The sequence below is a fragment of the Electrona antarctica genome (genome assembly GCF_951216825.1).
Source record: "Electrona antarctica genome assembly, chromosome: 9".
Classification (NCBI taxonomy): Eukaryota; Metazoa; Chordata; class Actinopteri; order Myctophiformes; family Myctophidae; genus Electrona; species Electrona antarctica.
The window spans coordinates 28,385,136-28,406,247 of NC_136790.1; the positions used below are offsets into that span (position 1 = coordinate 28,385,136).

Consider the following 21,112-nt stretch of genomic DNA (forward strand, 5'->3'; position numbering starts at 1 on the left):
ATTGCCATTTCATGGCGGGAAGTGATGCAGTCCTTAAACAAAGCCCCCTTCTGTGTGCTCACGGACCCCCCAGAATGAGCCTAAACCCAACACACAGTAATGGGCTACTTTAAGACTTGATCTGGCTCTAATAGACGTGCTTGTGCATTGCGCCGGCCCTCTGATTCTGCAGACTAAGCCTGCGTATGCAGAAAACGCTGTCACGTAGTAATGTGGTTGCAGAGAAGATGAGAAGAGTTCAGCCTGAGTTCCTTTCCTGCTCAAACTTGTAATCGCCTTGCGTTACATGGGTGCATATTAGTGACTGTTGACTGTTTACCGTCAAATAACTAGAATGAACACAGCATCCATAAATCTATCCGTCAAGTAAAACCCAGAAAAGGAGGAGGCTCGTCTTTTGAATGTAGAGACCACGCGAGAGCAGACGATGTCAAACACACAGTTGGCCATTAATCTTGATCATGCACGAGGCAGCATAACCCCCCCTCCCCTGCATGTCTTTCCTAGCGGGTTGTGACTGGGTGTTTGCCGAGGCCCAGTCTCAGGCCAGGGACCTGCTGGGCTTGTTTCCACAGGTGGCCTGACCTCCAGAGCACTGCAGCAGCCAGCAGCAGCGCTCAGCCTGCTGTCATTATAAGTCCTGGATAGACATTTCATAGAGGCACACTCCCCTGTGTCTGCCTGGAGACACATTATGGGAGGAAACACAAGGAGGGAGAGAAAGCAAAGGATAATGTGGAGTAGCTGGCGTGCTCACATGATTTTGCGTCCAGTTTTCTCTCTGTGTGATTTTTTTTGTGTATGTTTACCCCTGTTGAGACATTAGGAAGTTTCATTGCTGTGGTATAAAACATCCTTGTGGTTTTTAGGTTTGACAATGAGCTCTGTGTTTAACTGCTGAAGAGAGTCCCCCCCTAATGACTGGAAGAGAAACAATTGGCATCACAGACTGTTTTAAAGATACAGTATAAGGAGATTTCAGCCCAGTCTGCTGGGCTTTGATTAATTTATAACATAATTACAACAAACAGAGGATGCATGTTTGAATTGCATTGCCTTTGGTCCAGTTTATCACACAACAGAGTTGTATAATACAGAGTAGGGCAGGGTGATATGACGATTATTTCGAACTTTTGCCTCAACTTCGATTACTGAATGAACGTATTTTTTACACTGCCCGCATAGTTATGGTAAGATCTGTACTGTAAATGTTGCAGGCTCGCTATTTGTGCACGCCACCATTGTACAACGAAATATAATACAATTACACATTTTTCACGTCCATTTGTTGCAGGAAGTGGGGCAAAAAACTGCTTCTCGATTATTATTATAGAAGATCTAAGTTAGAGGTTCTACTGTTTCAATGTTTGCTTCTTTTTGTTAATTGCCGAACCCTAATACAGAGACTGATAAAACCATTAGGATGCACGATGCCTCACATACTGTACAGAATTTTCTTTACATTTTGGTTATGGTAGATTTGGGGAGCGTACATTGTCTCTACATTATCAGATCATTGCAGCAGTGGTTCCCAAACTTTTTCATGTCAAGGACCCCCAAATTGACACTAATTAGCCCGCTTTTGAAAAGATATGCCAGGGACCCCCATGAGAGAAGATTTTTACGGCTCTAGCAGTGATTCCCAACCCGTAAAATTTCAAAGACCCCCAGTTTGACATGCAATAGTTTATGGACCCCCATTTAATGGCATATTTCTATCTCTGGGACCCCAATTTATATTGTAAAATCAATGTTAATTTTACTCCGAGAGTGTACAAAATGGAACCAAATGGACCCATTAGGGTCCATTTGGTACACTCTCAGAGTTACAGACCTATAAGGGTCCATTTACAATTTACAATTTAAGCATTTAGCTCTTAATCCAGAGCGACTTACATTAGGCAAGAACAAAAGCATGGGAATACATCACATATATAAAATGCATTTATCATGAAACATGCGTAAGCTAAGAACGTAACTAGAACATATCTGTATAATGACACTATACATATAAACTATACACTATACACTATACATATAAACTATACTATACTATGCTAATACATATGTACTATTAAGTGCTATGACTACATACAATGTAATTATTGTGCTGTCTACATGACATGCTATAAGTCTGTTTCAAATGCTATCTAAGTCTAAAAAGTGCTATCTAAGGGGGTAGGATAAGTGCTATGGGCCATGATGGAGTCTGAAAAGGTGGGTTTTCAGACTACGGCGGAAGATTGGGAGTGATGCTGCAGTTCTGATTTGGTTCCAAACTATAATTTAACTGGGGACCCCCTGGAACCGCTGCATTACAGGGTTGGATTAGGTTTTATTTAGGTTGGATGTTTTAGTTGCGGGATGTAGAGCGCTCTATATGGTATGTTGTTGCTATGCAGTGTTCACAATGCTCCCTCAGCTGACAGATGGTCCCATCCAGCTACTCTCCGACAACAAACACACAGCGAGGACTCGCTGACAACCTGCCTCAAAAAGGGCTTCAATTTGGCCCTAGGAATGTGTGTGTGTGTGTGTGTGTGTGTGTGTGTGTGTGTGTGTGTGTGTGTGTGTGTGTGTGTGTGTGTGTGTGTGTGTGTGTGTGTGTGTGTGTGTGTGTGTGTGTGTGTGTGTGTGTGTGTGTGTGTGTGTGTGTGTTTGTGTGTGTGTGAGAGAGAGAGGGGGGGGTACTGGGGACTGGGAGTGGCAAGTGTATGAGACATGTGTGTGAAATATGTGCAAGTGCGCCATTTCTATCTAGTGTGTAATACTCTGCAAACACACATGGATTCTCTAAAGTAACATTGTCAGTATTCATTTAACTCTGAGAATATAAAAAGGGATCTGAAGGATTTTACTGTGTGCGTGGTGTTGTGAAACGCACGTACACATACACGCACGCACGCACACACTCACGCACACACGCACTGAAACACAGAAACACACACACAGAAACACATGCACACACACACACACACACACACACACACACACACACACACACACACACACACACACACACACACACACACACACACACACACATAAACACATCAGAGGGTCAGAGTGGTTAGGGACTCATCATTCAACTTAAGTCTCCAACACAAATAATCACAGCGATGGACCACATGTGTCAGAACCTGTACAGGGCCTGACAGCTGTCAATCACTCCTCTGACCTATAAACATTCCCCTGGCAGGCCCCATTATTAGATCAAACTGTATAAATATAGCTAATGCTATTAATCATTGGTTATTGACGTAACCCCCTGTTAAATTTAGACCTGGCATGAAAGAGTGGTGATATCAGATTCCTTGGGGAGTTCGTTTAGAATGGTCTGTAGATGGTGTTTATTTTAAGAGCTGTTGGTGGCGGACATGTGGATGGCACTGCCTTGGCATCCAGACCACTTCCCCGCAAGCGCCCAGGCAGCTGCACCGGAATGTATCCTTTAGTAAGCTACCTTTAAACCTTCTGCAATGAGCATAGCATGCGTATCAGCTGAGGGTTTTCCCAAGGCATGCCACATTGCTGGGGCTGAGCCACACATTTAGAAAACAGGTCCTGCAAAGAGTGCTTAATCATCTACAGTACCTGCAACATTTTATGGACCCGAAATGGTTTTTATTTTTAGACACTTGGACACTGGGTTATGCTTTGAAACTCTGACGTTCCACATTGGTGGTATTACTACGCGTTTCTTCCTGCTTCCTGTAATCATACTCTACACCCATGCGGCGCATGCGCTCATATAAAAATGTGTAAATACTCAAACTCTGCTTCGTGTTTTCACAGTTTATCTTTGGGTTTCCCTCACCCACATATTAGCCACTAAAACAACACATAAGTAGTCGTGGTATCCTGGATGTGTGATTTTTTTTGCTTTAAAAAAAATGTTTGCGGTCTGCTGGTTTGCAGAACTAAGGTAAATAGTAAAACGGGGCTTTCCAGCCGGCTGGGTGAAAAGAAAACCTCAATATTTGCCTCAACATTATATGAGTGCCACCCGGTAAATCCTTTCACCTATTATATGCTGTATAGGCTGTGGAGGAGTATGTTTGTCTATGGTGTGGTGTGGAGCCTCTTAAACTGCACGGCCCTGCCTGTATGTATGCTGTCACTGAACCAAGGGAAAACACATCAAACAAGCACTCCAGCACAGAACTATAGGAAGATAGGGTTACTCCTGACATGGTGGCACTCGTCGACTGCATTGTGTTGCTACAGAAGCACACCCCTTGACCCTCAGATCATGGCTGATACTTCACTGTGATGCGTGTGTGTGTGTGTGTGTGTGTGTGTGTGTGTGTGTGTGTGTGTGTGTGTGTGTGTGTGTGTGTGTGTGTGTGTGTGTGTGTGTGTGTGTGTGTGTATGTATGTGTATATATATATATATATATATATATATATATATATATATATATATATCTCTCTCAAATCAACCATTCCCCCTAGAAGACCTCTTCCTCTCACAGCAGGCAGTATTGAGCCATCGAAACAGCTAGACAGACATTCAGTAGCACTTGTCTCCGATCTTTGGGATTATGTTACAACAGTGTTGGTGGAAAACCATCAGATAACTTGGGTATGCAAGAGTGGCATGTGGAATGTGTCAGTTGAGCACGGACGTGTGTAACTGTGGATGTGTGCGTGTGTGCATGCACATGCGTGTGCACGTGCCTGTGTGTGTGCGTGTGTGCGTGTTACGTGCGTGTTGCGTGCGTGTGTGTTGCAGCTGTCATTAATGGATACATTTCTGTGTCTGTGTTTCTGCAGAACTGAGGTCTACTGGAACTGCCCACCACTTTGCTTATCTTCTCAACACGACCGACTACCGAATTCTCCGCATGGATGAGGATCACGATCGTATGTATGTGGGCAGCAAGGACTACATCCTCTCCCTGGATCTCCATGACATCAACAAGGACCCACTCATTGTAAGACATACCTCCATACCTCAGCTCTGCTACAATCTCCCCAGTTCCCTTAACAGGCTGTTATTTTGGGGGAGTAGAGCCAGAACATTTTTTTTATGACATCAGTATGAGCAATTAGGCAGCCACCTTCAACCTGGTGCCCCTATTTTGGCAAACATTTTCATATGTATGTCTTCAGAACTTGAAGCTCACACAGCAGAATGTGATGCACTGTGAGCTTTCTATTTTTGTGAAGGTTTAATCAAATCAATGTTTTTCTAATTGAATAGAATTGATTTTGTACTTTATGACAAAATATGGGTAAAACATTGGTAATCAGGGCTAAGACTCGGGATCGGCATCGGACCCAAACATCAGCCATCAGTCAGGCTCTATTTATTAGGGAAGTCCCGATACACTTTTTTCATTCCCGATCCGATCCTGATACCACAATTTCTGTGTTAGCCGAATCGCCGATACCGAATACCGATAACAGTGTTGTGATCTCGTGTTGTGTTTATAGCCATCTAGCTATATATCTCCTGTTGTGTTTATAGCAGACTCATATGTGCACTTGCAGTTTGGGCAACTCGAAAGCCAACTCCACATGCCCCAACATTTAATTTACCTGCCATAGCCCCTGTGTCGGATCGGTGGTTAGACATATCCGCCGATACCGATACTTTTCCGATACCGATACAGTATCGGGGCATCTCTAGTATCTATTTATCATTCTGTGGCCCCCAGCTGCAGCCATCTTAGCTATCTCACCTCCAGTAAGTGTTGGAGAGCATCTCGGTCAGGGTGATGGGGGGGTCAATAACCCCACAGGACTAATGGTACACTATAGCCTTGGTTAAATATCCCTGTGGTAGTTTGAGTCCCTCCAAAAATCTCAATACATGTATGCAGTGTTGTAGAATGTGTAGTGTGACATTTGGAGGATGACCATCAAATGATCTTTGTGTTTCCTGCTTACAGCTTCACTGGCCGGTGTCCCACCAGAGAAGGATGGATTGCATTCAAAGTGGAAAGGATACAAATGTAAGTACATCTGCATGAAGAATCTGTGACGTCTTTACCAGTGTCCTCCATGGCTCTATATTAGCCCCTCTACTTTTTCCCCCTCTAAACATAATAGCAGATCTAAAAGCTCACAATTTCATCGCAGCTTATAGATACAGTATTTTTTTTTTACCAAATATTCATCTGTTGACAAAACTGCACACCCGAATTTACGATTCAGTCCAATGGATTTGAATATACCCTGTGGAAAACCAGCAACAGAAACTTCAAATATGCACAGTCTGTAAATCTTCACAACGTTCCAAAAACATAGGTCACCATGAAAAAACCCCCTCATGATCATTGGAGAGTTTTCAGTTTAAGACGCCCATTGAAATAGTGCTCACCTGCGGGACTGTGTCTTGGCCCAGTAAAAAGCTGGTTCCCTCCTGTCTAGCCAGGAGGACTGGAATGAGAGAAGCCCAATCATTTCACCCAGCTCCTCTCTGCCAGCTCAGGGACTGTACGACCACTGGCAGACAGTTTAGTCTGACTCTGAATATATTGATGCACAGTACGTATTGTTGGTCTACTGACTACTGGTCTACTCAAGCTTTCATAATTCACACTAAACAATTAATGCAGTGGTGTAAAAATTACTCTAGTAAAAGTATCAATAGTGCAATCTAGAAATACTCCGTTACAAGTAAAAGTCTGGAATTCAAAATGTCCTTAAAGCTATCAGCAATAATATGTCAAAATTTTAATGACTTTGTTTTTGAGTGGTGCAAACCACTCCAACAACTGGCTTTGTACCCGTGTTTGTTCGTACCAAAAAAACGAGCATGGTTGCTATGGTTAGCAACCAAAAAAACGAGCATGGTTGCTATGGTCAGTATGTGACGTCACCTTAAATGTGTAGTTGCACCACTCAGTTCACACGGGTGTGATTTTTTATTTACAGCCAGCAATGAGTAAAGCGCTCCCCAATTTTTTTTGTCTCTGTGACACATAGGGGCCACAGACTGCATTCAAAGATTTTCCTAGAAGCTTTGTCATTGGTTGAAAAAACCTGGTCGAAATGACTAACCAATCAGGAAGTAGACAGGCAAATCAACCAATGACAAAGCTTCTAGGAAAATCTTTGAATGCAGATTGTGGCCCCTAGATGTGTCACAGAGACTACATTTTTTTGGGAGCGTTTTACCCATTGCTGGCTGTCTGAATTCCAAAAAAACTAAAACTAAAAAGGAAATTAACATTTTGACATATTATTGCGTATAGCAGCTTTAAAGTACCAAATGTAAAAGTACTCGTTATGCAAATGTATTTAAACCTTTTGAAAATAGCAGATCTACAAGCTCACAATGCTTTTCAAATGGCCAAGATGTATAGGGCTGAAGTAGTTACTGTATGTTTTGTAATAAGAATAAAAATCTACAAAGTAACTAGTAACAAAAGTTTTCAAATAATTGTAGTAGACCTAGAGTAAAAGTACAATATTTGCCTCTGCGATGTAGTGGAGTAGAAGTAAAAGTACTGGAAATCAGAAATACTCATGTAAAGTACAAATACCTGTGTCAATGTAAATGTACTTAGTTACTTTGAACTTTGCAAGTCCCTCTGCATAAGAGGCCCAAAATTGTAAATTGTGTTTGCCGTTCGTTTCATGAATGTATGTATTTGTATGTTGGCTTGTGGTTTAATCTGTGGCTTTGCCTCTCCAAGGGGGAGTGTGGCAACTTCATCCGTCTTATTGAGCCATGGAACAGGACTCATCTGTACGTCTGTGGGACAGGAGCTTACAACCCCATCTGTACCTATGTGAACCGTGGACGCAAATCTCAGGTTAGCATCCAATACTGATGCAAGGTCTTTAACCGTCATGTCATGTGACCTTCATGTCACATCACACACACTGTACGATGTTGCATTAGTTAATAATATTTACTTCATACACATTATCATTTAATTTGGATGTGACTCTCTTTCCTACTCTCCTCTTTCGTTCGCTTCACTCTCACTGAGGCCTGATTTATACTTGGTTGCGTGTGAAAGCAGCAGATCCACAAGCCCACAATGCATCGCAGCATGACACGTTGATAGCTTGTAGGTCTGTTATAGATCTATTTCCCGTGCTCAACACCAGCACGCAACTAATTATAAATCTACCTTCACTGACTTTCTCCCTTTTTCTGACACCCCATCAACCAAGTCACCTTACAGCAGGTTAATTTCACAATGATTTCCCTCTATCATTAAGTATGTTCATGATCCTACGTCTCCAGCCTCCTCCTCTACTCGCCCCAGGCAGCCAGCAGAGCTTAACCGGCACACAGCTGTCGTCCCCAGTGCACAGTTACACTACTCTGTTTAGTCTCACTCTTTAACAGGACCTCTTGAGTTTCCTTCACCGCGCCAGGCATCACCACCTCCCCATGCATGCCCCCCTCACACACTTTTTAGCACTCCTTTCCGTCCCCGCACAGCAAGCCCCTCATCTTTAAATACCACACTTATTCACTAATGATGATCATGGGACTTTTTAAAAACGGGGGATAAATACAAAGTTAATTTCCCACAAAAGCGTTCCCGCGAGAATGTGGTGCAGCATGGACAACCTACAATAGCTGGCGTGCCTTGTGCCACTTTGTTGTTTCATATGGTTTTTATATAAACCATTTACTAATGAAGGGCTCCATCCATCCATCCATCCATCCATCCATTCATTCATCCATCCATCCATCCATCCATCCATCCATCCATCCATCCATCCATCCATCCATCCATCCACCCACCCACCCACCCATCCATCCATCCTTCCACCCACCCACCCATCCATCCATCCATCCATCCATCCATCCATCCATCCAACCACCCACCCAACCACCCATCCATCCATCCATCCATCCAACCACCCATCCATCCATCCATCCATCCATCCATCCATCCATCCATCCATCCATCCATCCATCCATCCAGGCAACCTAGGCCACCTGCCAGCCAGCATCTCTAGTAACATGATGTTGGGTAATAATTGGGTACAGGTGGAATGTTCCAACTCTCTATTAATGAAAGGGCTGTTATTGTCTCTGTCATATGCATTGAACAGACAGGTCTGACTTGTCCCACAAGCCTGCTTAAGTAAGATAAGTGTGAGAGAACAGACGTGAAAGGATATTTCCACACCCACACAGATATAAAGCACATACTGTATAGTCCAGACATACATCAGTAGCTTGCTTTGTTCATATTAATTGAAGACATCAGCCTTGATGTCATTTGGATTGGTTGCCACCGTAGTCAAGGCGTCCCTTGGGTGTATTTGCTTTCCTTGAACACAATTCCCATAAAATCTTGTTCACTAGTAAGACACCACACCACTGCTCAAGTTTAGGGGTGTTTATTGCACAAGTGAGATGTAGGTGTATTGATGAGGAGCCTGAGGAGGGCGAGACTCAGGGTGGGGGCGTAGTCTCGGGAGCATGGCGACCGCCGTGCTCTGCTCGGGAGCGATCGGTCGCCTCGGCTCGGACGCTGCCCCCCTCGGGGCTCCTAGGAGGAGAGAGAAAGAAGTGTTAGCGGGGCAAGGCTGAGGATGAAGGGGGTTAGTTGGGGAGGAGGGGGGGGGGGATTTGAAAGCGTGAGGCAGTATCAAACAGGTAAGGGATGAGATAAGAGGTGTATTTATGCTGTGGGGAATGTTACGTGATTGGCTGTGAGACTGTAGGACGCAGGTGAACTCGATAAGGAGATAGGGAAGCTGAGTGATCAGGTTGAGCAGTGGACGTTCTCCACTCCTGAACCTGCGTTGAACACAACTTCATAAGTGGATGAAGTAAGAAAATCTGTGATTATATTGACTCAATCACAGGACAGAGAGCTAATGTTGCTCCTGCAACGTGTGGTTGAATGGACCGATATGCTGTCCCTACATCTCTGTATATTTCCTCACACAAACGTGGAAATGGCATTGATAACATGCAAAACGCACATAGCCAATGTGGACGCCGACGGACTTGCTCCCAATGTGCGCTTTGCTCCCTCAGTTGCGTAACGTCCAGACTGTGTTGCTGTCTCCTGTTCCAGACTGCCATGCACCTGCAGATGCCCCTGGCCGGTGGGAGGGCTAGCCGTGCAGCCGAAAACACCGCCGTGCACGACACACTTGGACTAAAGGTGGGACGTGGGGCCCTGTCTGCCCTGGAGCCCCTGCCTATAGGCTAGTGGCCCTCCGTTATAGGAGCACCGGCATGCTACCGTCTGTCTGTGTCTGACATCATCGTCTTTTGAACCACCATCGCCGTTGTCGTTGACATTCATCATCTGTTTAACCACAACCTACTGTAAATACGCCATTGACCACCAAGTCCCTGGGGCTCTATACTAGGTCCGCTCCTTCTTTCCCGCTACACCAAATCTTTTTGCCAAAAATAGTAATCTACAAGCTCACAACACGATGCGTTGCTGCACCGAGTTCAGCTTGTAGCTCTGCTATTTTCGACAAATGTTTGCCCCAGAATAGGGACCCTAGGGTTCCTGTGGTTACAACCAAGCATGCGTCCGTCCTGGACAGTCGTTGTGATAATTAATGTCAGCTTGCATCACCTTTAGTTCAGGTCCTTTTCTTTCCTCTTCACTTTCATCTCTCATTGTCTCTTACCGTATGTTCTTTTTGTGAAAGCCTGCTTGGTTTTGTGCTTCACAATATTGTTGTCACTTACTCGGCATTGCATGGAAAGTTAGTAATCAACTGAGCCATTGACAAGTGTCACACCTGTGATTGGTAGCACAAACCCCCTATAAAAATTCCTAATATAAGCTAGAAATCTTTAGTGCTTTTTGGAATCTCACCTTAAAGAAATACTTTGCTGATTTGTTCGTTGGAGATCAATAATATAGCGTACGGAATCTACACCCGATGATGTGAACTGACACAATTGACGTCATTGTTTCGCGGCGTCAACTTTTTGCATAGACATATTACGCAGAGAAGACATAGGGTATTTTGCCATCTATACTATTATCATTGATCTTCGCAACGATGGGATTTAGGTTGAAAATCTGCTACGTTTTTCCCACACTTCTTACAATCATATCCTGAATGTCATATACAGTGCAGAATCAAGACAGGAGTACAGTATGTGTTGCACCCTGCACTCCCGTACCCCTCCGCCCGCTCCACCCTGTATAGGAATGTGGTCCGGCCTCTCCCACACACGGGTGGCAGGGCTAGACTGCATCTCCAACTCCCACAGCAGGCCCTGTTGGCTCAAAGCAAACATCACCCATTTGCAGCCAAGCAGAAGAGCAGCCACACATTCAGTGTTTGAGTTCTGCAACCCCTTCACAAAACATATGCAGAGATATTAATGGACAATTGTGTCAATCTGATAAGGAATATAGTGAATCATGCATCACTAATAAAAGATTAAATCTTAAAGGAAGTGAGGGGAGTTTAAAACAAGTTCAGAAGAATGTCTTACCCCCTTGAGGTATCTGATTGTTTATGACCTTTGGAATGTTGATACATGTCAACATTTGGCATGGCTAGGAGCCAGCTGCCAACACTTTCGTATTATAGAACAGTTCTTTTAATCAAAGGTGAGAGGAGATTCATACAAGGGTGCATGCCATGACAATCTGATGGGGAATTGTTTGGCAGAAGGCCTCCCTCTCTCTCTTCTGTGGGTGTTGACAGATGAGGATAGCGTCTCTCTCCCTCTCTCTCACACTTTTTAACCCCAAAACCCAATGAGAGTGAGATGAGTGGGATTGGATACGCACTGATCTGCGCAATGATACTACTGGACAAGTCAACACATGCCAATGATTGTTCCCACTTATCCATATCGTCAATGAACCTGCCGGACTCCTTCCAGTGCATGCATGCAGATTTTGCCACGAGCAGGGAGCATCAGTCATCCCCAGCCAGCCTCCATCCGAGGCTTGTTTTCACTGCCCTGGATTACAGGTGTCATCAGTGCGTTTTCACATCCATAGGCACCACCAGAGTCTGAGAGATATTTGGCATGCAGCTTGTTATGCAAAGACGAGCAGCCGCCCCCGCCCCCTACCCTTGACACATTGTTTTCTGCATCGGAGTGGCATGTACAGGGATTACAGATCCTCCGGTTCGCCCTGCATGTATTTTTCTGTGTGAAGGCACGCTCATTATTCTAATACTTCATCCTCCATCAGGCCTTATAGGTCCCACAGGAGGCAGGGCAAGCGTGCGCGCTGCCTCATTTTCCCTACGCTGGGGGAATCACGATGACAAGACGAGGAGCTCTGGATTTATTGCCGTTTCTTATATGATTCTTTCCATTTTCAGGAATACATCTTCCACTTGGAACCGGGCAAAGTGGAATCTGGGAAGGGAAAGTGTTCTTATGACCCGAAGCTCAACAGCGTGTCAGCTTTGATCAGTGAGTATCATTTGGGTCTGGTCACATGACTTAAGTGGGGCCAGGGATCAGTGTAGAGAGTGTGGCGAGGTCCAGCCTGCTTCCTCATAGCAACTTTAAGCACTAATGGACCCTGCAGCATGATCCCTTGTGGATTCATTGTCTTGTATCTGCTGTTTCTTAATATGGCCACCTCCCCTAACCACAATTTAATAGCCATATTTTTGGCACACTTAAAACAAAAAAAATGTTATTGCCAGAGAGACCAAGCCAACTGTCTATCCCATTCTGTACGTATTTCCCACGGGATATATTGCAGTGGAATGTTCTTTGCAGCCTGGTCATAAAATCATGCGGGATCTTTCCTTGTTAGGGTTAAAATGAAGGTGGTCATAGACTATAGTGGGATCACATTTCATAAGTTTAGCTCCTGTGACGTCCAGAACATACCAAACAACTCACCACCCTTTGTTATCATCATAAGATAATATTCCCATATCTGCACAGTATCAGTCTACTGCATTCAAAATAAAGATGCCATAAATAGGCAACAAGTTGGGTGCTGATACAGTCGACTCAGACTCTCATCAACTCTCACAAATGGGGTGTCCTCAGTGCAGTGCTCAAGGTCAGTTAGTCAGACACAGTTGCCGCCAGTGAAATGTGATCCTCTTCCTGTGGGGTCAGATGGTGGGTGTAAATCACCAGCACTACTTTCCCACATTAGCACAGTGCCAACTGACCTGTATGGAGCCGATCCTCACATCCAAGAGGAATCTGTCCCTCTCATCCACTCGTGGGCATCACCGATTGGACACTGTTGATGATTGCAGTGACAGAGATAACATGGACTGCTGTGCTAAAATATCATATCTACTGTACAAGTTCACAGCACAATTTGAGCTCGTATATCAGCTATTTCTTATTTTCCAACATTTGGAGAATGATTACATTTAGGTTTTTTTACCTTTTTTTTGGAAGATTTAATCTCTCATTTTCCAAACTGTGAATGCGGGTATCTTGTTTCAACACTGAAAGACCACACAGATACTACACATCCTTTAGCACTTTACACATCACACATTTTATCGTGTCTCACATACAAATCTCCATATTGTCACATCTAAGAACATCATTCATGGATTAAGCCTTGACCAAACAGGATTTGCATCTAAGTTTGGTCGTATCCCCCCTGTCCAAACTCCTACTGTCTTCTGAACCCCCCATGGAGTTGTCTGTCTCCTGGCTGACAGTCCACATGCTGTGACACCTGCTCACAGATGAGGCCTTTACAGCAACTGGAGGGCAGACAGCCAGGCTACCTACTGCTTAACAAGGCTGTGCATGTGAATCTATGTGTAGTGTGCATGTTTATGTGTGGGTGGGTGTGCATGTGTGCTACACTGTACATTTTTAAGTGTGCTACATTGTAAAATAATTAAAATAAAAAACAAATAAATAAAGATATCTTAATTTTTCAAGACATTGATATTTTGTTTTATATATTTCCTACAACAGGATGTCTAGTCACTGAATGTATTCCACAGACTTGTGTCTAAAACACATGTTGATGATTGATGAGTGCTGGAATTGAAAGGTCTGCAATATTAGCTTCTAGAACGCTGCCAGAAGGGGTTCTTCTTGAAAGAAGACCCCTGGTCTTTTGTGCCAAGGGTGCGGTTGGAATAAAGTCCAAGAATTCTCCTGATCTATCTCTCTCACTTAGATGGTGAACTCTACGCTGGGGTCTACATTGACTTCATGGGAACAGACTCTGCCATTTTTCGTACTCTGGGGAAACAGACTGCCATGCGAACAGACCAGTACAACTCCAGATGGTTGAATGGTAAATTTCAGAATCCAAATGACCAATACAGTCCAATTTAGACAGCATTCTTTTAAGACATATCCAAAATATGATTAGGAGCTAAACTATGTTGTACATGTAGTATAGCTGAAACATAACAGTTAATATAATGTTTTGTATCTCATTTAGATACCATGTTTATCACCAAAGGGGAAATCATCTTATATTTGCATCACACATTGATGATCCAGCCAGGGTCAGCCACAGAATGGCGACTCTTGGGAGCTTGTTAGCCATTCATTGTTTGCTGAAGGGCAGAGATGGAACTTAAACCCTATGGTTAGACGCCTGCTAATGTATACAGTACATTTATTGCAGATTGTATATGTTTAGAAATCCTTAAGTAATGGCCCCAATAAACAGGAAATGAAGACAGTTTATAAAATGACCTCAGACAAATATTACAGACCCATATCCTTTTCACCACTTAATCTTTGTTCCTTTCCCTCACCCCAGATCCCTCTTTTATACACGCACAGCTCATCCCCGACAGTGCGGAGAGAAATGACGACAAGCTGTACTTCTTCTTCCGAGAGAAGTCGTCAGAGATGGGCCAGAGTCCTGTGACGCAGTCTCGTATAGGACGCATCTGCCTGGTGAGTATCCAATCAGAATGTTGCGTGTGTTTCCGAGGGGCACTGCTGTACTGCATGTCACTTACATGCAAGACCGATGTGGAAAAATAAGCCATAGTCTCCTAAGGTAAATTAAAGTCTTTGTTTGAGTGGTTCTGTGTGCTGAACTAGTAACTCTAACACCAACGTGCTGGAATCCACATGTGTCTTTAACCTTCTTGTGCACAATGTGTCCCTCTGTCTGTGAGATGGCCCTTTGACCTGTGACCCTATGCTCCTCTGTCTCCTTCCCCATGATAGTCCTAAAACTCAGAGGCGGTAATATACTGGCATAAAGGCCGGGCCTTTAAACTAAATATCCAGCAGAGTCGTTCTCAGTTAAACGAGAAACATCTTCTTGCCCTTTTTTCATTATATAAACACAGACTGAGCTGAACAACAACAACAAATAGCGGGGAATGTGTTTGTCTGCGGAGAGTAAACCCAGAGCTTATGGTGTATCTTTCCCAGCTGAGTCTTCTCACACTGAGAACATGGTGTTTATATAGTCACTTTTGTGTGTCTGTCCTTGCGTGTGTTCCCTTGTGCGTACGTGTGTGTGTGCCTGTATGCATGCATGCATGCATGTGCAAGCATGCATGTATATGTATATATGCATCTGTGTGCGTGCATGTATGAGCGTTATTGCGTCTCTGTGCATGGGTCTGTGAGTGAGAGAATGTAGTGTACGTGTCCCTCAGCTGTTCAGCGGCGTGTTTATTTGAGCGGGTTAGGCGCTGACCCCGCGCACAAACACTCATCCCCCTCTCAGTGGGCCCTGCCACGGCCTCCAGAGACCCGGCCCTGTCATTCTCACTTCCCCGCACATCTGGACGCTCTCACCGCCGTTCACCTCGCTGGCCTGACACACACACACACACACACACACACACACACACACCAAAAATATACTACACCGTAAACTGTAATTATTGCACTCAAAATTAGGAAAACATTTCCCAAATCCCAAACGGGGACACGTCAGGAAAGTGCATGAGAGGATGGAAAATTTGAAATATGTATGCATACACACCTCCAGTGTCCCTTTAGGGCATTAGAATTATATATTTATTCAAAACTATTACCCAGACATATGTCCCGATAATGTGTTTTCCTCCATCAAAGGGAGGCATTCTTAAGGGATAATGGAGGGGGACTAAATCATCTAAATTGTATTGTCTCAGCTCATCCTTACTGGGCTGGAATCTGGCCCCACTCCACCACAGATGGGAGAGTCTAAATAGGAGGAGACAGTGTTTACCGTCTCACCCACCCCTGCCACCCCCACTCCCCTCTTCACACAGTACTATCCCTGGCTCTGCAAACTGGGTTCCAGCATGTACAGTGTGGGTGGCTCCACCTGTGTTTGTTTTTGGTGGGAGGATGGAGGGAGGAGGATTGGAGTGAGTGGCGAGTGTATGACGGAGACTGTTTTAACTCCCCCCCTCCTCCTCCCCAACCACCCCCCGCTGATCCACAGAATGACGACGGAGGCCACTGCTGTCTGGTCAACAAGTGGAGTACGTTCCTCAAAGCCAGGCTCATCTGTTCGGTGCCAGGGGTAGACGGCATGGAGACCCACTTCGATGAGCTCCGTGAGTCCACCCCTTTAATTCTCACACTGTCTATTCTCAATTAAGCAAGGAGGAGGTGGAGTGCTTGTGACACGTTTTAATTGGTCCGGTGTCAAACACGGAAACTGACGGAAGATATGACATGACCTTTTTTCAGTTCCTGTCTCGTGCAATCACATCTTTGATGGGCAACGTGCCATCCCCACCTTTCCACATCCCACCTATGGCCCATGCAGCACACTAATTATAGAAAACACACACACACACACACACACACACACACACACACACACACACACACACACACACACACACCCACACACACTCTTCACATAGGGTGTAAATGGAAGGCCTCATGGCAAGTAGATCAGATCACCGAGCAGGAATGTCAAGTCTATTACACAGCAAAATCCAGAGTGTTAATTTAACTCTTAAAAGTAACACTTTCAGTGTTAAATTAACACACAGCTGTGCATCATTGCTAGGGAAAGCTCCTTCTCTTTCTCACTCTTTATAAGTTGAACTATAGCAATAAGAGGCTGATCTGTGAATGGATGCTATACTTGCTGTTCACTCTATAACATCATACACATCACATGTGACAGTCAAAGTAACGAATGATTAATGTATCTTCGGTGTGAATTAATCACCCTCTTGAAAACCTTGGGGCTGTCTCACTCCCTGGCATCGCAAAGAGAAGCCATTCGCTTAAATGACGTGAAGGGGTTTCCAAAGTGAGAATGTGCTCACTTCAGCGTTCCAAATGAGTGTTCTGTCTTTATTGGTCAGGTCATTGTTGACACAGGCACACCATCATGCACACTAGAGAGTTGGCAGCGGTCAGTGCACTGCACACCATTCAGGATATTGCTTTAATATAAAGCTGTAAATGTGTCTTGCATCAGGCTGCTTGAGGCCTAATAAACAAGGACAGACACACCCATAGTGGAACACGGACAAAACTCAGAGACAGGTATGTCGGTTGGCACAGTGGACATCCCTGCCAAGTCCCCCCTAGAATGTCAATAAATAGAGTATGAGTTTGAGAGCTTTGAGAAACTCCCTCACTTGAGACTTTTAACAGGAAAATAGGGATTTTTAGGACATTGCAAGAGCAACTGAGTCATTAATGACGGTGAATGCACGTCCTTTAGGCCTGCACACATACTGTGGCATGTGGTGAAGAATCTCTGCAGACACTTTACAGCACACTGTAGAAGTTCATGTCGAGCCAAGACTCATTGGGAGAGTGCTGCCAGCCATGCTCCAGTGAAGAGAGAAAAAGCCCCCCCCCCCCTTCTGCTTTTTTTTGCATGAGAGTATAAGTAAAAAGACATCAGCATCATTACTTGGAAGTTTGATGAAACATCCAGACCAGCTGTAATCCTGGAGTGGCAGTATTCTGTGGGAAGTTATTATGGCCGGGCATGCCTGGGATCGAGGGAGTTTTTACAGTTGGAAGGTGTAAAAGTTTTGGCTCTACCTGACAATTTCTACTCACACACTGACCTACAATGAATCTAAACGCATAATATGAGGGGCCCCCTTCCAGGCTCATGTGTCCACCTATTTTGTTTGGAAAAAGAAGGAGCCAAGATAAGCAAGTGGAAGTATAGCGGTTGGTCTTACTTTAAGACGTGATCGGACACGCCTGATCAATATTCCGGCATCAAAAGCCATACAGAAACAACACAAGAGAGAATAGCAAGTTGAAAAAACTGATAAAAAAGAGAAAAAGGCAGAGATCCAAAATTAATTATTTTTTATGTGGACAAAACTGGACATGAAAAATGTGAAGGGCCAGGTTTTATTAACATGCAGACGTTCTGTAGGAAGCATAATTTCTGGAGCCTGAAGTGTTTTCTAGCTACGTTAATTGATTAGTCTCGGCAAGTGCCAATTCATGTAAGTTACGTTAATTCAGTTGTATAAATGTTTTGATCCGATCTAGTCGAAAGGCTACTCACATTAGCTTCGGATGGATCTGTTGTTAGCCATAACACTGGACTAATGCTTCGGATGGATCTGTTGTTAGCCATAACACTGGACTAATGCAAAGACCCCCAAAGCAAAGACCCCCAGGAGCCTGTCAGGATAGATTTATTTGATTGCAGATAATGTTTTTGTTGTTTCTTGTTTTTGCTTTCATCACAAAAGCCTTGGATCTGTTTTTCGCAACAGGCTGCTATACACGTTCCATGTGTGCATGCATGCGTGTGTGTGTGTGTGTGTGTGTGTGTGTGTGTGTGTGTGTGTGTGTGTGTGTGTGTGTGTGTGCAGACAGTACACACGTGTGTGCGTGCCGTTGCTGATTCAGTCACTTCTGCAGCGCAACAGCTGTGTGTCATGAAGGGACTCATCTGTTGTGCGACACCCATAACAACCCATCTTGTGTTTTGTTCTTTGTTTTTCTTTTGCTCCATGACCGTTCCACTTCTCTGGACGTAGCAGCTGTAGTGGGCCACAGGAAGGTGGCAGTGTGTTGTTTTATTGTACAGTACGTACACAATATGTGTGTGAATGTGCCATGCGTTCGACCTTTGGGGGAAAGGGAGCAGCCGTGGAGAGCACAATTAAGGACCGTGGCGTGTTCCCACATTATGTTCAGCTCTACCTGTTCTTCCAGGAATGAGCTCACGCCAAACGGCCGGTCCCTCAAGAAAGTGCACGTGACTGACTGACAGAGAGCAGTGTGTGAGGTGTAAGGGTAGTTTCTGTGAAACCCTAAACTCACTATGACTTGGTTTGAAAGCAAATATGATGCGAATGGAAGTGGCTCAAGAGAGCAGCCACCTTAGCCTTGTAATCGTAGGTTCCCAGTTTAATCCCTAAGTGTCCAAATGAGCCATGGAACAGGTTGGTGCCTTGCATGGTTTCCTCTGCAGTCAGTGATTGTGAATGGGACTGGGTGATGGTTGTAAAGATAAACAAGCTGTCTCCGCGTTATTGTCAGGGAGGTGTCTCTCTATCGTTCAGTCAGTCACTCATGGTCAACAGTCAGTCACTCATACAGTATATGATACTGTTTCTAGCGAAAATGTAACTAATTCAGTAGCAGTAACAATATCGTTTTCTCTCAGTCGGTTGATTCTTTATACCCATATGAGTGAAGCGGCCTGGATGATTTGTTTATTTTTCAAACACAGTCCTTATATGAGGCAATCTAAAATCCCGGATTACAATGCAAATAAAAAGTACATGAACGTGTGGACTTGCGCCCTCTACCAATATTGACGTCAGACTTCAGTGCTCTATATATACAGTAAATGCACCAACCCCCGACACTACCATCACCGTTCCAACTACGTACATAGCAGCCTGGCAGATTATTTCTCATGTTATTCTTCTTTGTGGTGTAGTACTTTTTGCTCTAATCAAGTTGAAATATATTTTCTCTAAAGATATTTTGGGGCTTTTCTACCTTTATTGATAGTACAGTGAAATGAGACAGGAAACTGGGAGAGAGTATTGGCACCGGGCTTGGGAATTGAACCCAGACAGGATACGCTGTCAGGTGCCAAAGCCTATGTGGTACGTGCCTTAACTTGGTTACTGGCGCCCCTAATCAAGTTGAAATTATCTCCTCCAAGATTTTCTTTTCAGTAGTGTCTTCAGCCAGTGGTCCATTCACAGCACACGTTTCACTTTTCATTTCTCTGCTTACCATTGCTGGAAGGCTTTGTCCAATTGTGGGTAGTGAATAAGCCTCTTGGGATTATAGTTTTTAGGTCAGTTACAGAACAGGAGAGGGACTTATCATTTATCACAGGTTCAGTTTCTCTTTGTCAGAGGAGGACTTTCCTCACAATTACCAAGAGAATGATAGCATCTAAATCATGCAGTGTCCAGGGCCACAGAGGTTAGAGGCCTGTAGGAAGGACCATGTGAGAATGCATTGGACCTTCAGACAAGGCTTGACAATGTACTGTATAAATTCCATCCCTCCACCAGGAATGTAGAGATTTATTTGTCCCTCTTAAACACAAGACATACCCAATGGACACAGGAAGAGGACAACCCTCCTTACACATCTTCCATCTCCTTAAGAGAATTCTCAGGTGACACAGAATGATGACAGGTCCTGAATCATGTTATCTTGTCTCCAGTTTAGACTTTGCACTGCAGCACAATGTTATACCATACATATGGCATATGTGCATATTCAGAGCAACGAAACTGCATAGCTCCACGGCTCAAACATGTCAATCCATTTGTTTATGATGAGCAATCATCATCTGTTTGTACACGTGTGTAAGATCGTATAAAAGACTGTGTGTTTGTATCCAGTGCCCATCACCTTTAAAAAAAAATCACACTCAAGATGTTAGGGGGACATGTTCTCATGTCTCATGTATTAACAGATGTATTTATATCACCGAGATGACGTCTGACGTTGTCATTTAGTGCCCTAAACAAACATTAAAGTCCATAGACTTGGCTGGCGACAGGGAATTTATAGGCTCTAAACAAATATTAAAAGTCCATAGATTTGGCTGCCACATGGGGCTAGCGGCTCTCAAAAAAATGCCATTTGTCAGTGAGACCTTCACCTTGTCAGTCCTTCCTGAGACGATGGTTCAGTTTCCTGTTCTAAAGTAGATTGCTGTGGTTAGCAACCTCCTGTTTTCTGTCAGCAGGATATGGGAGTGAGAGGGGAATAATCTAGAAGGAAGGGGCTCACCTCATTGCTATTCTCTTTTTATCTAATAGTTTTTCTTCTTACTGCTCG

At 44.2% G+C, this 21,112-nt stretch overlaps 1 protein-coding gene across 4 annotated transcripts in view; it reads left to right on the forward strand.

Annotated features, from left to right (window-relative positions):
- Positions 1–21,112, forward strand: part of sema3fb (sema domain, immunoglobulin domain (Ig), short basic domain, secreted, (semaphorin) 3Fb) — a 74,973-nt gene that overhangs the window by 43,884 nt on the left and 9,977 nt on the right. For 2 of the 4 annotated variants that reach the window (XM_079510987.1, XM_079510986.1), the window contains exons 3-10: positions 4,777–4,937; positions 5,898–5,960; positions 7,650–7,769; positions 10,011–10,100; positions 12,256–12,349; positions 14,055–14,174; positions 14,652–14,791; positions 16,290–16,404. In XM_079510987.1, the coding sequence (XP_079367113.1) occupies positions 4,777–4,937; positions 5,898–5,960; positions 7,650–7,769; positions 10,011–10,100; positions 12,256–12,349; positions 14,055–14,174; positions 14,652–14,791; positions 16,290–16,404 (903 nt within the window). The remainder of the gene's footprint in view (positions 1–4,776; positions 4,938–5,897; positions 5,961–7,649; positions 7,770–10,010; positions 10,101–12,255; positions 12,350–14,054; positions 14,175–14,651; positions 14,792–16,289; positions 16,405–21,112) is intronic. The other 2 variants (XM_079510989.1, XM_079510988.1) reach the window with 1 other exon arrangement.